Consider the following 18318-nt stretch of genomic DNA (forward strand, 5'->3'; position numbering starts at 1 on the left):
ATGGTAATCCAATCCCTTTCATTTCATCCTTCATCCCCTTAAACTGACTTGATTGTCATGTATTGATTTTAGGTGGACTTTGTATGGGAAAGGTGCAGTGCTGTAGTTGTAAACCCAGAGCATGATTTAAACCAGTGGCAGCTCATCCATTTTTTACTACACTTGTAATGCTTTTCATCCTGAAACGAATCCATTCTTTTTCAGAATAGTAACTTTAATCATTTAAATGCACAAAAACAAATTTAAAAGTTAAGCAGGAGAAAGTGTTGGAGAACAAGAAGTGTACAGGGTAGGTTGTTGATGAAGATACTTTCTCTAATGCATCACTTTGGTTCTGCTCTGTGCAGTGAAACACTTCAAACAAGTTAGCAGATGGATCTGGGTCTGTTTATTAGAAGTCTGTCGATGTTTGCATGGAGCTGCCCCTAAGGAGAACATCTGTAGCACTTGTAAATCATATTAATAATGCTGATATATGGCCTTGCAGAACTGGTGGTGTAAGGGAGAATTGCAGTGTGGGTTCTTAGCTCCACAGAGCAGGAAACAACCCTCAAAACAGGTAATACAGAGGAATTAATTGCTATTTGCAAGGGCTCTGTATTTCATACTTTGCTCAGAGTACTTTCTGTACTTGGTTTCATAAAGAGGAGGTGATCTTCCTGTTTCTGTAGCTTCTTAAACTCAGCTGGAAGTGGAATTTGACTGTATCTAACCCCCCCCTCCCTAACAGGTGCCACTAAAGACCTTTTGGGTGTTATGGTTTACCTTTTAGAATTGTTTTTAAAGAGTTCTGTAGTGTAGGCAGAGGGATAAAGCAGATGGCAGATTTAGCTTTGCATTTTCTTCCCATGACAAGGAGTGTTGTACTTAGTCAAGAAGTTGTTTTCAGAAACACCAGTGATGGTATTTGAACAATTTGTATTTGTAAACACAAATTCCTTTGTGCTCTTGATTCTTTTTTTTCCCCTTTCTTTAAAATTGATGCAACCATAACACTGAGAAGGGGTTAATCTATAAATGCGTGGGAAAAGGCTAACGACTTTAATTGCAGATGGCAGTGGAAATATTGATATCCACATTTTCCAAGTGGGGGATAACCAGCCTGCAGCCTGGGGTGTCAGAACTGTCAGCAGGCTGGCTTGTAGCAGGAGATTTTGTAATTCTGTGCAGGTACAGCAGATGCTTGGAGATGCTCTGCCCAGCAGGGAAGTAGTTGAGCTCTTGTGGCTTTTTCTTTTCCTTTTTTTAGACTTTTCTTCAAAAAGCTTTCTGTCCAATAATCTCTCTTTTTGGAAATCAAAGTGCAGAGACAGAAACAATCATGACAAACCTGTTGTGGAAAGGCTCTGTGTCCTTTATTCACTGTATGCTGAATCAAACAGACTTGAGTTTGAGGCTTTTCCTTATGCTGTAGAAGTACACAGAGCACCAAATGCTGATTAAAAAGAGGAAGGGCTGACTTTTTTAGGACTCAAATGTTTAGCTGTGCACATCACATCCTTTAAAAAGCAGAAAACGAGGGTGTAGATGTAAAATAATCCCATTAGGAGTTCTGGACCCTGTATGGGTGTTGCCACATTCTGCTTTACTGGCTGTACCTAAATGCTGCTGCTGTGCACGCATCGGCTGAAACTTGGGACAGGGCCAGAGTGTGTGGGGGGTTTTTTGTTCTTAGTTCAGTTAGTTTGGTTGGTTTTTAATAATTTATCTGAAATACAGTGTGTTGACCTGAAACTGGCAAAACGGTTTGCTGGAGGATGAAGGGTCAGCAGTGTCACTGTTGGAGAAGGGAGGCTGTAAAGGAATAGGGGAAATATGGGAAATGAGGAGGCAGAGCCTTGAAGGAGATGGGTTATGATGCTTTAGACTGTAGTTCAGAAAAGTAGTCTGGGTGTGATCCAGCACTTAACAGCAGCCTGTGGCCAATCACATTTTTAAACTGCATGAAAGAGGGAGCTTTCAGTGTCTCCTCACTCTATTCATTCTTCCTTTCTGTTGCTGACTTTCTCTGTTTTCCTTTCTTCCAGAGGGTATAGGTTAGCTCCCTGTTTCCTCTTGCAGTTTATCTGCTTGGTAGTATTTATATCTGTTTCTATCCCCCAGTTTTGTTTCCTGAAGGAATACAAGCAGAGACAGCCCCAGGCTGACTTCTGCTGAAGCCACTGAGTATCAGGTTAAGACTATTCAGCATTATCATCCAGTTCTGAAATGATTAACAGCCTCAGCCTGCTGCTTGTCACTGGTCCTGTTGCTTCTGCACTTTTAGCTGGGTGGTTTCTTCTTAACAGCTCTCAGCAAGTGAGATTTTTGTCTTTTGCTCCATGTGCTGTGGCAGCTCCATTTTTTGATGGCTGGGCAAGCAGGAATTCAGAGATTCCCTGCTGCTGAGGTCCATTACAAGCAAGTTCAAGCTGAAGGAACATCAGCTTGTCACACAGTTTGTGTCCCACTTTCAGAGCAGTTGGTGATGCTGATGTGAAGGATGCTCAGAAAGGGTGACTGTGGTTCAAACCTAGACAAAGAAATGGATTTGTAGTTCTGGTTGTTCTTGAAGTATAGATTTGAATGCAAAACCAGAGGTGAGTAGATTTTGCTCCTCTGTGAAGCTTAAAGTGATTGTTATTCCAGCTCTCTGTGTTTCTGGAATTACTAAGAAGGCATCCAGCAGACAGCATTTGTGCCAGTTCTGAATTTGCAGAATTGGCCAGCCTGCAGAAGTTGTGACTGAGTCTGTGGATTCTTTTGCTGTGCCCATCAGCAAACCTTGACTTTGGGGTCACCAAAAGTTTCGTGTAAACATGGAGATCTCTCTTCTTTATTAGGTTGGCATTTCTTTTTGTGCTGTTTTAGGAAATGTGATTGCAGAGAGCAGGATCTCCGTGCTCCTGCATCCCTTGCCCTTGTGCAGTGGGATTTCTCTTGCTGGGATCCCATTCTGCTGCAAGGAGAGGCTGCTTCTCCAGGGCTGGATGGCACTGACTCCTTCAGCTCTCCCAGCTATTGTAACTGAGACAGTCTGATCAGCCTGACAGGAGTCTCCAGCCCCAGATATGCAGCACTGAACCTATCTTGTCATTTTACCTCTCTCTAACAGCTGGAAAAGGAATTGACTCGGGTAGAGAAGCCACAAAGTGTGCAGAGCTTAAGTTTGTTCCTGCCTGTGCTTCAATCTTCCTTAGAAAAAGGTTTATCTTGATTGACCAATTAGTTGTATCTTGCAGGTGATAAGTCTGCAAAACCCTCTGTGGTGAGGTGCTGAGCCACAGAGACCTTGCAGCTTAGTGAGAGGGCAAAGCTGCTGAGCACTTTGCAGGATCAGGCTTCAAGTGGTTCCCGAATCCCAGAGGACTGGGCTGCTGGCTCTGTTGTGGTTTGCACTGCACTTCCAGTGTGCCCTCAGCCACATTCCTGCCTCCCCGAGCTCTCCTGCCCCTCATCCTGCTCCTGACATGTTGAGAGCATGGATGGTATGTGGCCATGTGCCAGCACCTTCCCAGTGCTTCCTTTTTTCCTGATGTCCCAGGCTGCAGGGCTGCTGCTGCACAGGAGCTTTTGGGGGGCTGCAGTTACCCCTACAAGTGCTAGGAGTTGCCAAATAATTGTGCAGTGCACTGGATAGGAGAGAAAATCTGCTCTAAGCTGGGTCTTTTCCCTGTAAATTTTGGCTGTCTGGTATCTCCCTGGCTCTGCCCCCCATTAGGTGTTGTGGGTTCAGCCCCGTGGGTCACACAAGGTAATTCCATTGCATCTCCACCTTTCCCCTCTGGGGGAAAAATGGCACGAGCAGAGTCTGCCCAGACATGTGGTTATCCCAAACACTTCACTTGCTATGCCAAATCTCTTATGTAAAAGTCCAACAGTTTTTTTTTTTTTCCATTGCCATAAAGGTGTAATTTGTGTGTCTTGTGAGAGACACATCCACCAGCATTTTCCTGTTAAGCACCTACCCATTCCCATCCTGTTGATTTGGATGTACAAGCCACCAGCTACTCCGAGTACTCTGGAGCCTGTTCATAGATCTGATTTATTACAGCTGAGCATTTGTTAACTTTTTCATGATAGACCACCCAGTTAATTTGCTGAAGTACCTCCTGGCTGGTTTTTTGCAAGTGCAGTTCAGCTTATCTGAGTCCAGACCTTACTGCAGTCAGGTCTCAAAGCTGGCTGAGCTCCTTCAGTCAGGAATCCAACACAGAGTAAGCTGTGGAACCACTCACTTTTCTTTCCTCCTGTAGCCTTTTTAACAAAACCCTGTAACTCAGGAGCTTGCACAAAACCAACATAGTCCGAGTTGAAATTTGCCTCCGTGTTTTCAGGGGACCACAAAAAGCAGGGCAGGAAGACAGGTTCAGAGGTCATTCTGTACTCCCAACACAAAGAAAGGTCAACCATGCCTAATTCATTACTGACATTGGTCTCTTAAAACTGTTCTCAAAACCAAATTCAAAGCTATGAAAATGAACTTGGTTTAGTGTTAAGCATTGCTCCCTGCATTTGAAACTGCAGTGTTTAGAAATCAGTTGAGCCCCATCTGATTTGTGTGTGACAAGCAGCTAAATTCCTGCTCAGACTTTATCAGAAGGTGCTTCCTGTGGCATTAGTGACTTGGGGGACAGAAATACTCTGGCCTCAAATTATCAGAAAGTCCATCACTTTATCTGAGGTGCCTAACAGTGTTTATAAGTCTCCAGTGCTTTTATTAAAGTGACTTTTGGCTACCCCTGGGTTTGAAGGTATCTCGTCAGAGATCTTACAGCAGCGTGATTTGCAGGGAGCACTGAGTAGGCATCAAAAATGAAGACCCTTGAAATTACCAGTTACTCCTGGCTGATTCCTACCTACTGGTTAGGAACCCATAGGCTCCTTACTGAGGAAACACCTGCTCTTATAATAGCCAAGGAGAGACCAAGGGTAGGAAAGCCATCTGCATAATCTAATGAGCATTAAACCAACCAAGTCAAAAGCCAAAGAACTGACTTAATCTGCTGTGATCTTTTCCCCTCCCTCATGCAGAGGTGAGCTCAGGACACAGTTGCATCTCCTAGTCTCAGGATGTTATTAGGGCGGTGCACAAAATAATATGCATGAAAAGCAAATCTGTGATGTGTGGAATTAATGATGTGGGAGACAGCAAGGATGGCTCAATGGACTTTCAGAGTGCTGCAGTGTGCCATAGGAACACTACAAGCCAAATTCCCAGCTCCTGCAGTGAAGCCAAGTGTAAATCCCAGTGTCTTGAGGGGGTGGCATGTTGTGTGTAGTGTGTCTGTCTGCCAGGGCAGGGTTGGCTGATAAAGCAACTCGTCTGTCCTGAAGTCTTGCTCTCAAATTGCACATCCCTTGTGTTTGAAGGCACCATCCCTGCTGGCATGTCAGTAGGTACTGAAAGCTGCCTCAAGTTCAGTTCCTGTGTGGGGCTGGGAAGGGGAGGAAGAGGGGGCATCCACAAGTTTTGTTTCCTTCTGAGGAGACTGATGTAGCCCTTAATTTCTGCAGCCATAGAATGAAATAGGTACAACCCTCATTAATAACCTTACCTGACTTTGTATTGAGGTTCAGTAGTGCTAAACCTCTCCTGCAGAGAAAGTTTGGGCAAGATGGCCAAGGCTGGGCTGCTTCTCTGATATGACATGGTAGCATATGGTGGCAAATCTGACCAAACTTCCAATTGCTGGGCAAAAAAGAGACTGAGAATCTGCTGTGGAGGCTGCAAGGAGCCAATGTGGGGCAGCAATGCATGGAGCAGCAGCTTGGAGGATGCTGCTCTAACTGCCCTGCTGGCAAATTTTGGGTCTGGGTGCTGACTGTGGGGCTCTGGGCAAGTCACCTCACCGTGGTGTAAAGTGTGAGTTGTGAGCAGCAGCCCTTTGAAGAAGGAACAGTGTCTTTGTGTGTGCAGAGTGTGAACTGCTAAGGGACCTTGGTCTCTGCCCAGCCTCTGTGTGCTACTGTAATGTAAATAAAAATGTGCAGATAACAGCAAGGTCAAGGAACATCTCTCAAACTCCATAATTTTCCCTGATGGGAAGATTTATGTGGCTGTTTCTTTGCCGAGCTGGAATTCTGCCAGATTTTGATCAATGGCCAAGTAACCACGCAGAAATACTATACCAAGGGAGGGGGGAAACCAAGGAGTTGTTGGACTGCCAGGCTGACATAAAGCTTGCTGTAAGTTTGCAAGCAAAACAAACCCCGTCGGGTCCTGCACGGGAGCAAAGCATCCGTTAAATGTTGGGCGCTGCCAAAGGAAGTGGCAGAGCTGTTGGCTGGAGCAGCAGGAGAGCTGGCACACTGCACACTTCATGGGGCTTCAGAGCTGCTTTTAAAATAGTCCCCACCACTGCAGACAGGAAAATGTTATCCTGCTAGTGCGGGGAATTATTTACATGTTTTCTCCATGCCAACTGTCTCTCTGCTGACTGACCCTGTGTGAGAGACTTAATGGAAGAAAGGTTTTTTTTAAAGAAAAAAGTCTGTCCAACCTAGCTGGGTTTTTTGATGACTGGTTTGCCACACTGAGGTTGTAACTTCGCAAAAAAAGACTTAAACTCCAGGACTTAAAACCTCCTCTCCTTGAGGTTTTTGGTTTTGTTTTTAATTACTATCTCAGATTGAATAAGAAGGGCAAGCAGTGTTCAAACACTCTTTGTGTATGACAGCACTTCAGGGTATATTTTAAACTTGAAATATCAAAACTACTTGTGCAGACAGAGAAATCAAGAACAGCTCCTGCTACTTGAACATTATAGGCCTGAGGAACAGGATAAGCAGTGATTTAAAAATTAAAATGTAAGAAGTTATTACTGCAGGGCTAAAAGAAGTCTCACCTTAGCCCCTCACTGGAAGGTGCACATGGTGTCTGGTTTTGGCAGTCTTTGCTCCAGGCTTGTACAGGACCTTGTACAGTGATGTCCTGAGTCTCTGTCCCTAATAGTTTAAATATTTATTGATACCAGTGTAGTTTCTGAGGGTGCTGGAGTGCTTAGACAAGAGCTGTGTAGTTCAATTCTACCTGTAGTTATGGGACAGTTTGTAGAAGCTTGCTTAATTTTTGTCTGTGGGTCTACTGAAGTGTCCTCTTGGGTGATTTGTGTGGTAATTTGGGATGTCAGATGGTCAGGGCTCTCAGTTCCCTCACTTTATAAATGATGTTTCACATGGACTAGATTTCTCAAGCATTAATTTATCTTTAATTCAAAGTCATTGCCTTTTGGATATTTGCAAAGCATTTTTACCCTAATCTTCCAGATTCCTCATAGTCCTGCTTTTTACATTCTTAAAAATGATACCATTTTGAGTTTTTAAAGGTAAAGGAATGGCTGTAGAAGCAAATTCTTAGTTTTAAAAATTACAGAGAGACCCAGTATCAAAGCAGCTTCCCCAGCAAATGGTGAGGAACCTGCTGGACCAAGGGTTAAAGGTGCAGAGAGGCACATTAAAGCTTTATTTATGGCAGGACAGTACTTCCAGTGCTGCCAGATAGTCCAGGTAGCTATTTCTGTCTTCTGCAGGATCCAGCAGTTCAATGCCAGTGCTGCTGGGAGCTTTGGAGCCACTTTGGGGTGTAAAAACCAGTGTGTTGGAGCGTGGAAGTTAAAGAGGAGCAGGGAACTGACCAAGTTGGCTGTCATGGTTCTGCCCCTCCTTGTTTTGGTAATGTTCTTCATTAAAATCCTTTCTGTGTTGTGTCACTGATGACTGTTCCATCCTTTTATGTGGACTGTACGAGCCTTGTTTAAGCTTGAGGATCAAAATGGCCCTGTGGAGAGGCAGTGCCTGTCCCAGAGAGTTTTCTCTGCTGGGTGGGGACAGAAAGGAGCTCCCACTATCTCCATGGCACAGATGAGGAGCTGTGGGGTGAAGATACTGAAAGCCTTGGCTAAGGTCAGGGAGAAGAAGTCTGAGAGAGGTAGGAGCTGTGGATCTGTGGTTTGTTGAATTACAGTTTTGGGATTTAATACAAATTAATTAAAAATCCTTATCAAATTGGAGTTTGAAAGGTAGGACATAAGAAAATTGAAATGAAAAGAGAATCATATTTAGCCTCAGGTTATTTAAAGGGAAGACTTAAGTTACACTGCATCATTTCAAACTTGTGACCCAAATGCTCTCTAGCAGTAGGAATTGCTCTCTGTGGGTGTTTTATTTCCCCTCAATCCTTGCACTAGATTCAGTTTGTTAATCAAGAAGACAGCAAACAAAATGCTTCAGTGGTGGTCACCAGGGGCCTGCAGCCAGCCTTGCATTCTCTGGGATGATGGATGTTGCTCAGAAACCTGAATCCATGCAGGGAGCTCCCCAGAAGGAGACTTCCTAATTATCTTTTTTTTTTTGTTGTTTTTAATTCTTTTTCTATTTACCCCCCTTGATCTGAAGATTGAATTTTGCAATATTTCTGCTGCTGCTTTGACTTGATGGAACACTGAGAGAAAATCCTTCCCCAGCTTCTTCCAAATCTGAAATCCCAAGTAACATTCTAGTTAGGAAATTCCTTGTCCACGAGATGCCAGCATCCCTTTGGCTGCTTGGTGATCACCCTGCCTGTCACCAGCAGCATGAGCACATAAGGAGCCAGTCCCTTTGGAACTAAGCTGGGCTCCTGAGTTATCAAAAAACAGGGACCAAAAGCCTGATTCTGGAGCTATACTTAAATCCATGGCACAAGAGAGTCCTACTGGCATTTTTCTCCATCCTTGGAATATAGTGGGTGTTGTGAACAAATGGTGGCAGCATCAGAGCTGGACTTGTCTGTTTCCTGCACAAATAATCACATATATTCACACAGGGGTTTGGTTTAGGTTTTTAGCAGTTCCCTCCCTCTCTGCTGCAGATCTGTTTGTTTGCACACAGCTATTTTGGTAAAATTTCCCCAAGTTAGGTATGTGTTTACTTTTTGCCTTCATCTAATCAGCAGCTCACAGGGTAAGTTGATGTTCTATATTTAGTCCAGATATTCAGTAGAGATGATTAGGGCTGTATTAAAGCAGAGGTTTTGGGTTTTTACTGGGATGTCTCCCTGCTTTTTCCTTCCTGTGTTGCTGCAGCTTCTGTCCCTGCTCATGTTTCTCTGTTCAACCAAGTGTATGTCAGAGTATTTGTACGGCTTTCTAAACATATTTGAAATAATTTGCCTCAAGAAAGTGATTGTGGTCTGTTTGCCATGAGAAGAGTAAATGCAGTCCTGATGTGAGGTGAAATATCTAATGTTTATGGAAGATGACATAGCAAAGCTGTTTACCATATGCTACACAAGGCACAGTGATACTGGGCTATTTTTACCTCTGCAGTTTGCAGAGGGAAAACCAGAATACAATAATGCAATTTATGTATTCTCTTCTATTTCAGATGTGTCTTTGAGAGAGAACATGACAGCACTGTCTGAGCCAGGTCACGGGATATCAGTGTAACAGCAGTTATCATTTGAGCCTGGATCTCTAAACTTTAATATAAAACTGGGGTCAAAACCAGTCAGGTGCATGAAGTAAGAGGCATAATAAGACATTTATGAGATTGGAAGTGCAGATAACACCAAGTTGGGCTGTTTCTGGTGACACCTTTCGCTCTTAGCAGTTCACAGCATCTCACTCTGCCCTTTCTTTCATTTCCCTGGACTGAGGTCCTCTGGCAGCTGTTGGCTGCTCTTCATTACAGGATTTCAGACTATTCCTTGCACCAGAGCAGAGCCCTGTGAGCTGACTCGGGGCCAGGCAGCATGGGTCTGGAGACAATGCAGTTCAGTTTACATGGAGCTGGAAGCTATGGATTTAGCAGCTTGCATCAGTGCATTCATGGGAGTCTGCATTGCATCCTAACTGTATTCCCTGAGCGGATTCTTAGGTTGCCCCGAGTGTTTTCTTGACATGAAGATGCTCTCTGAGCCAGCTAAAGAAAGAGCTAATCTCATGAAGCTTGCTGTGTCTCTGCAGGCTTTGGATTTGGGAATTGCTGTTCCACTGTCTCTTGGGTCTTGAACTGTTCCCATCTCCAAGATAAACTGTCTTACAGGAACAAAGTGAATGGGGTAAAGAGCCTGAGTTTAAATACTGTCCACAGAAGAAGTGTCTCAACCTGTCTGCTTCAAAAATCCGTATTTACGCCCTGCCCTCTCTCTCTCTCTAGTTTGCTCTAGGTTGTATGGTTGCACCCTGGAAATGGGATGTCAGTCCCATTCAGGGAGCATAAAGGAAGAAAGAAAATCTCCCCGTTGCTGCCGCAGTGACAGCGAGTGAGAGCCCGAGCAGGAAGATGTCGGCAGTCGCCTCAGCAATCCAGGCTCCTCAGGGCCCTGTGAATCCACCGCCTCCAGAGGTGACAAATCCCAATAAACCTGGCCGGAAGACCAACCAGCTGCAATATATGCAAAATGTTGTGGTGAAGACCTTGTGGAAGCATCAGTTTGCTTGGCCTTTCTACCAGCCTGTTGATGCAATTAAATTGAATTTGCCGGTACGTTTCTGTCGTCTTCTCAGCCTAAGAAAGCTTTGTGTTGGTCAGGTCAGTTTTGGGATTGCTTAGAGGGGAAATACCAGTGCCTTGGGATGGTGTTGGGTTCAGCCAGTGCTTCATGTGCAGCACAAGAGGCTTTGGTGCTCTAATCCATAACAAGAAAATGACACTGCACAGCCCTGCAGCGTCCCCAGGCTAATCACAGCCTCTGCAGGTGCTCCAGACCAGCCCAGGGAGGAACTGGGTTAACAGGTGGAAACCTTTTAAAGGCCAAAATGCTCTTAAAATTAGAGACTGAAACTTTGAGCACAGTTTTAGCCAGCCCTGATAAACTTCTCTAAGTGCCAGAGGCAGCCTTTTAAAAAAGGAGGCCGAAATGCTGATTCCCAGACTGGAGGTTGTGTGTTTTGGAGTCAGATTCTTAATAATGGTAAGACTAAAAAGATACAAATTAGAAAATAAATAAATATATATATTTACATTTACAATTTCCACAAAACTTGAGGGGGTGTTTCATAGGAGGGGGGATGAGGAGAAAGCAGGGGTTAGAGGGAGATGTGAACAAAACTGAATCAGAAGATATAACATCTTCCCTGTTTTTCCAACAGGATTATCACAAAATTATAAAAAACCCCATGGATATGGGGACAATCAAGAAGCGCCTGGAACACAACTATTACTGGAGTGCCAGTGAATGTATGCAGGATTTCAACACCATGTTTACAAACTGTTACATCTATAACAAGGTAAAAAAACCTAGAAAAGCCTTTAGAAAACACCCACATACCCCTGTTACTGTGCAGGTTTTGAAAAGGGCCGGCTCTGGGCCCTCCTTGCAAGGATTTGAAATGCCACTAATTGCAGCCACGTTACTTGAAATGCACAAAGCTGTCTTTGTGCTGCCTCTTTCTTCCCCCAGACTAGTTACAATGGCAAATATGCCTTTTAATTATAGGTAGATTTCTGTTCTGGGGTTATGCAGCAAGTTTTTACTCCTTTTATTTTCAGTTAGGAGTTTTCTGGGATGAACTGTGCTTAATGCAGTGCTCTGCAGGTGTTTTGAGGTGCTTTAATGCTGTATGTTAGACTGGCTGGCACTAAATAGTACCTGTGAGCAGCAGAAAGGAGTTCAAGAATCATAACTTTGTTCTTGGACTCTGTCTCCATAAACATGTTCATACTTACACGCATTTAGATTGCTTATTATTATTGTTATTTTGGGTTTGGCTTGTTTGCTGTTTTGTTAAGTTGTTAAAATTCTTTGTGTTCTGTTTTCTACAATCATTTGTCATCATAGACCCAGACTGGAGAACAGCTGAACTAAACAAATTAATTAGTTTGAGCCACAGAATGTGTGTTTAGCCTCTTCCACTGGACCTTCTGGCAAGCAGGGAAGGACAGCTCATCCCTTCCAGTTTGCTGCTTCCACACTGCTGCACTGGATACTGGTTTATCAGGCTCCTTCTGAACTCCTGATAATTCTCTGGATGCAGCACACTTAGGCTCTGTAATTATTGCATGCTAGAGCAGAATAGAAAAGCAGGAGAGTGGCAAGCAAGGAGGGAGAAGAGCTAATCTGTTTATTGTCAAAGTCTGAACACCATAATTTATTTGAAGGGCCTCAGTGTTTTCTAAGGCTGGTCTTCAAGTTCACTGCTTCAGATATGTGACTACACAACAAAGGCTCATATTCTTCTTTGTGCAGCCCACAGATGACATTGTCCTCATGGCCCAAGCCCTGGAGAAGATATTCCTGCAGAAGGTTGCCCAGATGCCTCAGGAGGAGGTGGAATTGCTACCCCCAGTTCCTAAAGGCAAAGGCCGCAAGCCCTCAGCGGGCACACAGAGCACAGGTACGGATCCATGCAGGCACAGGGAATGTTGGGAGCTGTTCCTGAGGCCTGACCCACCTTCCAAACTGCTGGACTTTGCAGCTGGTGAAGAGGCTGGGAAGGGAGAGCGTGTTCTCACAGTTAAAGCAGTGGGGGGAGGAAGGTGTGAGATGTCTGGGAGATGCTCACTCAAAGTTTCAGGGCTCGTCTGTCTCAAGGCCACCCTGTATTTGTCACGCCAGTCTTGCCATCTGTGATTTGCCCATCCAGGCAGCACTTCAATGAGGGAGGCCAGTGCTGTAGCTTCTCTATGCAAAGAAGAAACCAAGGCAAGAAAAACCAAGGTAGTCAGAAATGCCAGTCTGCTGCCAGTGCCAGAGCATGGCATGGAAAGTCTTTACTGATTTGGGTTTACACAGCTCACCTTGGGTTTTGGCAGAAATCTAGCACAGCAGAGACTTGGACTCAAATATTGCTGATTTACTAAACCCTGAATATTTTTCTTTTGCACACACGGTTACATCATCATAAAATTAAAGCATTTATTAAGCCATTGCAAAAGGCTGCGTACACCATTGCATATCAGTGGAAGCTAAGTTTAGTTCAGCTTACCTAGAATTGATTTTAAATGGATTTAGGACTAAAATGTCCAAGCATGGTAAAACAGTTCATAAAGGACCTTGTGTGGGCTGAGTTAAATGATGGCAGGTTTTTTTTTCCCCTCTAAACAAGGTCTAATTGTTGCTCTGGGAAAGTCAATTGTTCCTCTGTTTTCCCACATTTCAGGTGCTAAATGGAGCTATAAATCTATCCAAGCTCAGAGAAATTAATGATGATGTATCTTTTCAACATCCTTTGATAAAACATAGGAGGATTGCTGCTTTGGTTATTAGGTAGTAGGTTTGTCCCCTTTAATTTACACCTGTAGGCAGGTTTTTAGCAGTGCAGGTGTAGCATCAGAGACATGGAGGCCATCAGGAGGCTTAAGCTCTACTGAGAATCATAGAATATGGAGTTGCAAGGGACCCACAGGAATCACTGAGCCCAACTCCTGTCCCTGCAGAGGACAGCCCCAAGAATCCCACCCTGTGGCAAATCCGAAGTGCTTTGGACTCCTGGGTGCTTAGGGCAGTGGTTGTTGCCATTTGCATGGTGTGAACACCCCGCAGTGTTCCATCTCCTGCTCTTCTGCTGAGCTCAGTGCAGCTCTGGGAGCATCCGAGGGATGAAGGCTGTCCCAGAGCAGCACACACTCCATATGAAAAGCTGCAGTTATTTTGCATGTGGCTGACCTAACCCCATAGTACAAGGACTTAGCTCAGAGATTCCTCACTTTTTTTGTACCCTGGGTCGTAACAGCACCGAGCAAATCACACTGTGTCCTTTGTGCTCTCCCCGGGATCCCTTTGCCAAGTCCCGTTTTCTCCCAGTGCTCTCCCAGCTGTAACCACACCAGCGCCTTTCCCCTCTCATTTGAAAGGAGCGCAGCAAGCCGTGGCCGTGTCTTCCGTGTCCCCGCCGGCCCCGTTCCAGAACGTCCCTCCAGCCGTGTCTCAGACGCCCGTCATCGCTGCCACCCCCGTGCCAACCATCACCGCCAATGTCCCGCCTGTCGCCGCCCCTGCCACCGCCGCCCCTCCAACGCCCGCCGCTCCGATCATGCCCGTGGTGCCTCCCACGCCCCCGGTCGTCAAGGTAAATGCGGGCAGCTCCTCTGCTGGAGAGGGGCTGCACTGCCAGCCCTCACTGCTGCATCCCTGCGGTCCTGCTTTCATCGCCGGGTGTTGAGTTGGAGAGGGTCGAGAGCAGTTCTGCCAATTTTCACACGGTCCAGCCGAGGGGATGTCACCTGTGCTTGCTCCAGCTCAGTTCCAGCCTCTCCTGTCACAACCTTCCCCTGTGCTGCTGCTCCATGGCTCTTGGAATTCTCCCCATTTTACACCAAATAGCTCAAAGCATCTCTTCCCTGTGTAACTGAGTTCCTGATTTTACTGGGGCTGTTCCTTTAAGGGTTGCAGCTCAAAGCATCTCTTCCCTCTCTGACTGAGCTCCTGATTTTGCTGGGGCTGTTTCTTTAAGGGTTGCAGCTCAAAGCATCTCTTCCCTCTCTGACTGAGCTCCTGATTTTACTGGGGCTGTTTCTTTAAGGGTTGCAGGCTCCAGCATTAGGAATGTTCCTCTCTGCTTTCAGCCAGTTCAAGACAAGCCTGTCACTCCAGTTGGAGGAGACTGATGTTGCCTGCAGGTTTTGGGTGCATTAGTTCTGTCTTCCTTACTGAGTAATCTTTTGGGAGTTGTCACTGGTGTTTTGCTATTTATTATGTTAATTTATGGTTAAATGAAGACATTACCTAAATAATTGAAATTTTCTTAGCAAGCTGTGAATTGCTTTAAAATGATGAAAGCATAGCTCAGAGAAAGCTGGGGGTCTTTTTATCTAAACTGGAACAGTTCTGTTTGTGAGGTTGCTTGGACCAGCAGAGGCACAGAATTGTTTTGCTTTTTAGCCCAGTAGTTTGGGAATTACTAGAGAAATTGTAAGTCAAATCTTACAGCTAAGCTGTCTTCCTCAGAAGCCTGTCTCACATTTCAGTTTCTGTCCAAATAACTTGCTTCTGAGAATCAATTTCATTTTAAAACTGAAGGATGAACCCAGAAGTGAGTTTGCCAAATACACACTGCAAAATTAATTCTGCTTGGGATTTACTTAAGATTTCCCTTAGATTTCTCTGAGGAACTTCTTCCTCCCTATCTCCCTCTCCAGAGAAATAAATCCTTGATAGGAGCACGAGAGAGCTCACTGGACAGTCCCAGCTTGAATTTATGTGAGAGGGTTTGTTTGCTTAAGGCAAAATCTACCTTAGCACACTCACTAAATACAGGGGAGTGAGGGCTCATGGGTCTTTGGTGATTAATATGCTTTGGTTCAGAGCTTATAGCCTGATCCTGCCACTGGGGACTCAGACATGTGGTTAAGTTACTGACACTTGCTCAGTCCTGATGCATCAGCTGAGCTGCAGTGATCAACTGGGCAAACACCAGGTAAGAGTCCTGGCTTTCATCTCAGGGAAATAACACGTTTTGCAGCATGGTCGGGCTTGGGTTGGAGCCATGCAAGTGGTTGGTTACTGTGGCTGAGGTGGTGTGCGGTGTTGGAACCTCTAGTCACAAATCCCAATCATCCCAGTGAAATACCTTTATTTGTTTTCTGTCAGAGGACAGGCAAAACTAAGGATGAGCTGTGCTAGGGTTTGTGCTGGGCATGCACTCATGCAGCCTGTCCCTGTGCTGTTTCAGAAAAAGGGAGTGAAGCGGAAAGCAGACACCACCACCCCCACCACATCTGCCATCACTGCCAGCAGGAGCGAGTCCCCCACGCCGCTCTCAGACCCCAAACAGGCCAAAATCATCGCGCGCAGGGAGAGCGGCGGCCGCCCCATCAAACCACCAAAGAAAGACCTGGAGGATGGAGAGGTCCCTCAGCACGCAGGGAAGAAGGGCAAACTCTCTGAGCACCTCAAGTACTGTGACAGCATCCTCAAGGAGATGCTCTCCAAGAAGCACGCAGCCTATGCATGGCCCTTTTACAAGCCCGTGGATGCAGAGGCCTTGGAATTACATGACTATCACGATATTATCAAACACCCCATGGATCTCAGTACTGTGAAAGTACGTCCTCATTTACCACCTCTTTTTGCAGGGGGTCCCTCTGGTTGCAGAGGACTGTCTCCTTTGTGGGAGGGGGAAGGGGAAAAGGTGGAAACTGAACCTGTTTGGATACCAGCTGGATATTTTTATATTTTGTTTCCTTCCCCTCTCCCTTTTTTTACCATAACCTGGGATAGATTTTTTTTTCTGCCCTGCAAAGCAGATAATGTACACAAAGCAAAGTACAATGGCATCCTCTCCTATTTGTGGATAGTCCAGGTATTTAACTGGTGTTCTTAGGATTGTGTTGCACTCTGAGAAGAGGAGGTGCTTTATTTCAAAGGATTCAGTTGATGGTATCCCATTTCCAGAAGCTGCTGCCTACCTACTTGGTGGTGGCAGATAGGCTTACACTGAGCAATTCCAATTGTAATGTGATGGTACTCGGGGAGATATGTGCTGCTTTTGTGGTTCATGCTTGGCTCCTCAAGAGTTTAGCTTAGCATGGTCCAGTATTCTTGTTTTTCACAGCAGGTTTGGAGGTTTGCTGAATCCCTTCATGAAGCAAAGCCCTGTCTTTGTAGTTCCCATCTTCTTGTGAGCCAGGCACTGGATTCTGTGTTGATGGAGGGGAGACTTCCATGTACAGGAGCTGAAGATGTTGTTGCTGGCTTTCACTGGCATTGCCAGAAGGGTTTTACTGGCAGCTGAGCCAGTGCCTGGGATTGTCTGAATGCCCAGGTGACAGAAGGGCAGCTGTGGTTGTGATTCCTGTCATATTCCGTGGCAGATCCTCTGTGGTACCCCGGAGCAGCGTGTCACACTGATGTGCCATGCATGCATCCTAGGGATGCTCTGGGTCTCCAGACATACCTGCAGCCTGCCAGTTGAAGCCTCAGGTGATTGCAGGAAGATTAGAGATGGGCAGAGTGAAATCCTGACCCTCTCAAACTGGTATTTCCATTTGTGCTTAGGTGATTTCTTATTGCAAGAGATCCTTGTGCTGTGTTCTGAAAAAATCTAGGTGCAAAGTTGTGATTTCTTGGGTTGGTGATTTCTTTGTGCTTAAATCTCTTTAAGGTCCTGACTTCATTCTTTTAAAATTGTACACCTCTGCCTCTTTCTGGCAAGTGCAGATGATATCCTCCCTCTGCACCTGACTAGTGTAGGGTAGAAAATTGGAGACAGGCTGATGGCAAACCCAGTGGAGTCTTTTACACCTGAAGACTCTGGGTTTCTCATTCCACATGGTAGTATTTTTCTTAATTAAGTTGTTTGAAGTGCTGTCTGGTATTGGTTTTTTATGGAGTGTTTTATTGTCATTGCTCTTGGCCTGCAGATCATGGTGTGACTTCTCAGAGATGCAGCTCGTAATATGTTCACTGCCTGGAACAGAAACCTGCCATTTGCAGGCAGTGTCATTTTCCAGTGTCAGGGACTTCCACTGTGGCTCTGAAAGGTTTTTAGATTTAATTCTGCCCGAGTGACAATGGCTGTGATAAAGCAGCACAACTAAGGGCCTCCAAACTAACCTGGGAGGAATTATGTCAGAAAGTAAAACACAAGCATTGCTGCAGCTGTAACTCATCTTGTCTCTTGGCTTCTGTGGCTGTGTTAGGTTTGATTTTCCCCAGAGAATATCCTTCATGTCCAGGAGCAATTCTTCCCTGGCAGAGGTGTTTCCAGGAGGATTTGGAGGTTGTTTTCTCTGCGTGTGGTGGAGGTGGCAGTTTGATTGTTGTGACTGTGCCTGGGGCAGGTGAGATGGAGGGGGCTGTAGCTGAGCTTGTTGCAGCCAGGAGCAGAGGGATGTGCTGGAATTTTGTACTGGAGCTCAGACTGAGAATGGGAGCAGCTGAAGGGACAGGATCTGTGAGCTCATTTCCATCTCCATTCTCTTTATCAGAGAAGGAAAGGGCAGAACTGCTTGGAGTAGGAAAGGATGGAAGTGTGAGGAGAGAGAGGCAGCAGCTGTAATTCCCTGCGAGGAGTGGGATGCACTGAGGCTGGAGCTGCTGCTGTCCTGTCCCCAGGCAGGCAGGGACCACTTGCAGAACATCCCTGTCCCCCTCTGTGGTGCTGGGGGACCTGGAGCACCTCTTCTACTTCATCCTCTGGCTGCCAGGTCCCAGCAGTGGCATGGAGGCCTCTGCCTTTGCTTTACTCAGTGGTGAACAAGCAACAAGTCTTGCTGTGCAAGAGGATTTCCACAAGGTGTTTACTTTTGGAATAAAGCACTTCCTCCAGGGATGTAACTCTGCTCACCCCTTCATTTTCCTGCAGTGAACGGCTGTAGTTTCAGAGCAGCTGAGTTCAGGGTCTTAAAAGTGAGGAGACATTCTTTGTGTCCTCTGGGGGCAGGACAAGACTTACCTTGGAGCAAGGGACACAT

The 18318-nt window shown here is 45.6% G+C and overlaps 1 protein-coding gene across 2 annotated transcripts in view; it reads left to right on the top strand.

The window, feature by feature from the left end:
- The window catches only part of BRD3 (bromodomain containing 3), a 41223-nt gene that overhangs the window by 11853 nt on the left and 11052 nt on the right, over positions 1-18318 (top strand). For both annotated transcript variants that reach the window (XM_068211099.1, XM_068211101.1), the window contains exons 2-6: positions 10120-10446; positions 11055-11192; positions 12152-12299; positions 13759-13973; positions 15576-15947. In XM_068211099.1, coding sequence (XP_068067200.1) covers positions 10246-10446; positions 11055-11192; positions 12152-12299; positions 13759-13973; positions 15576-15947 — 1074 coding nt within the window. In that variant the 5' untranslated portion in view covers positions 10120-10245. The remainder of the gene's footprint in view (positions 1-10119; positions 10447-11054; positions 11193-12151; positions 12300-13758; positions 13974-15575; positions 15948-18318) is intronic.

The sequence above is a fragment of the Anomalospiza imberbis genome, chromosome 21 (assembly GCF_031753505.1).
Source record: "Anomalospiza imberbis isolate Cuckoo-Finch-1a 21T00152 chromosome 21, ASM3175350v1, whole genome shotgun sequence".
Lineage (NCBI taxonomy): Eukaryota > Metazoa > Chordata > Aves > Passeriformes > Viduidae > Anomalospiza > Anomalospiza imberbis.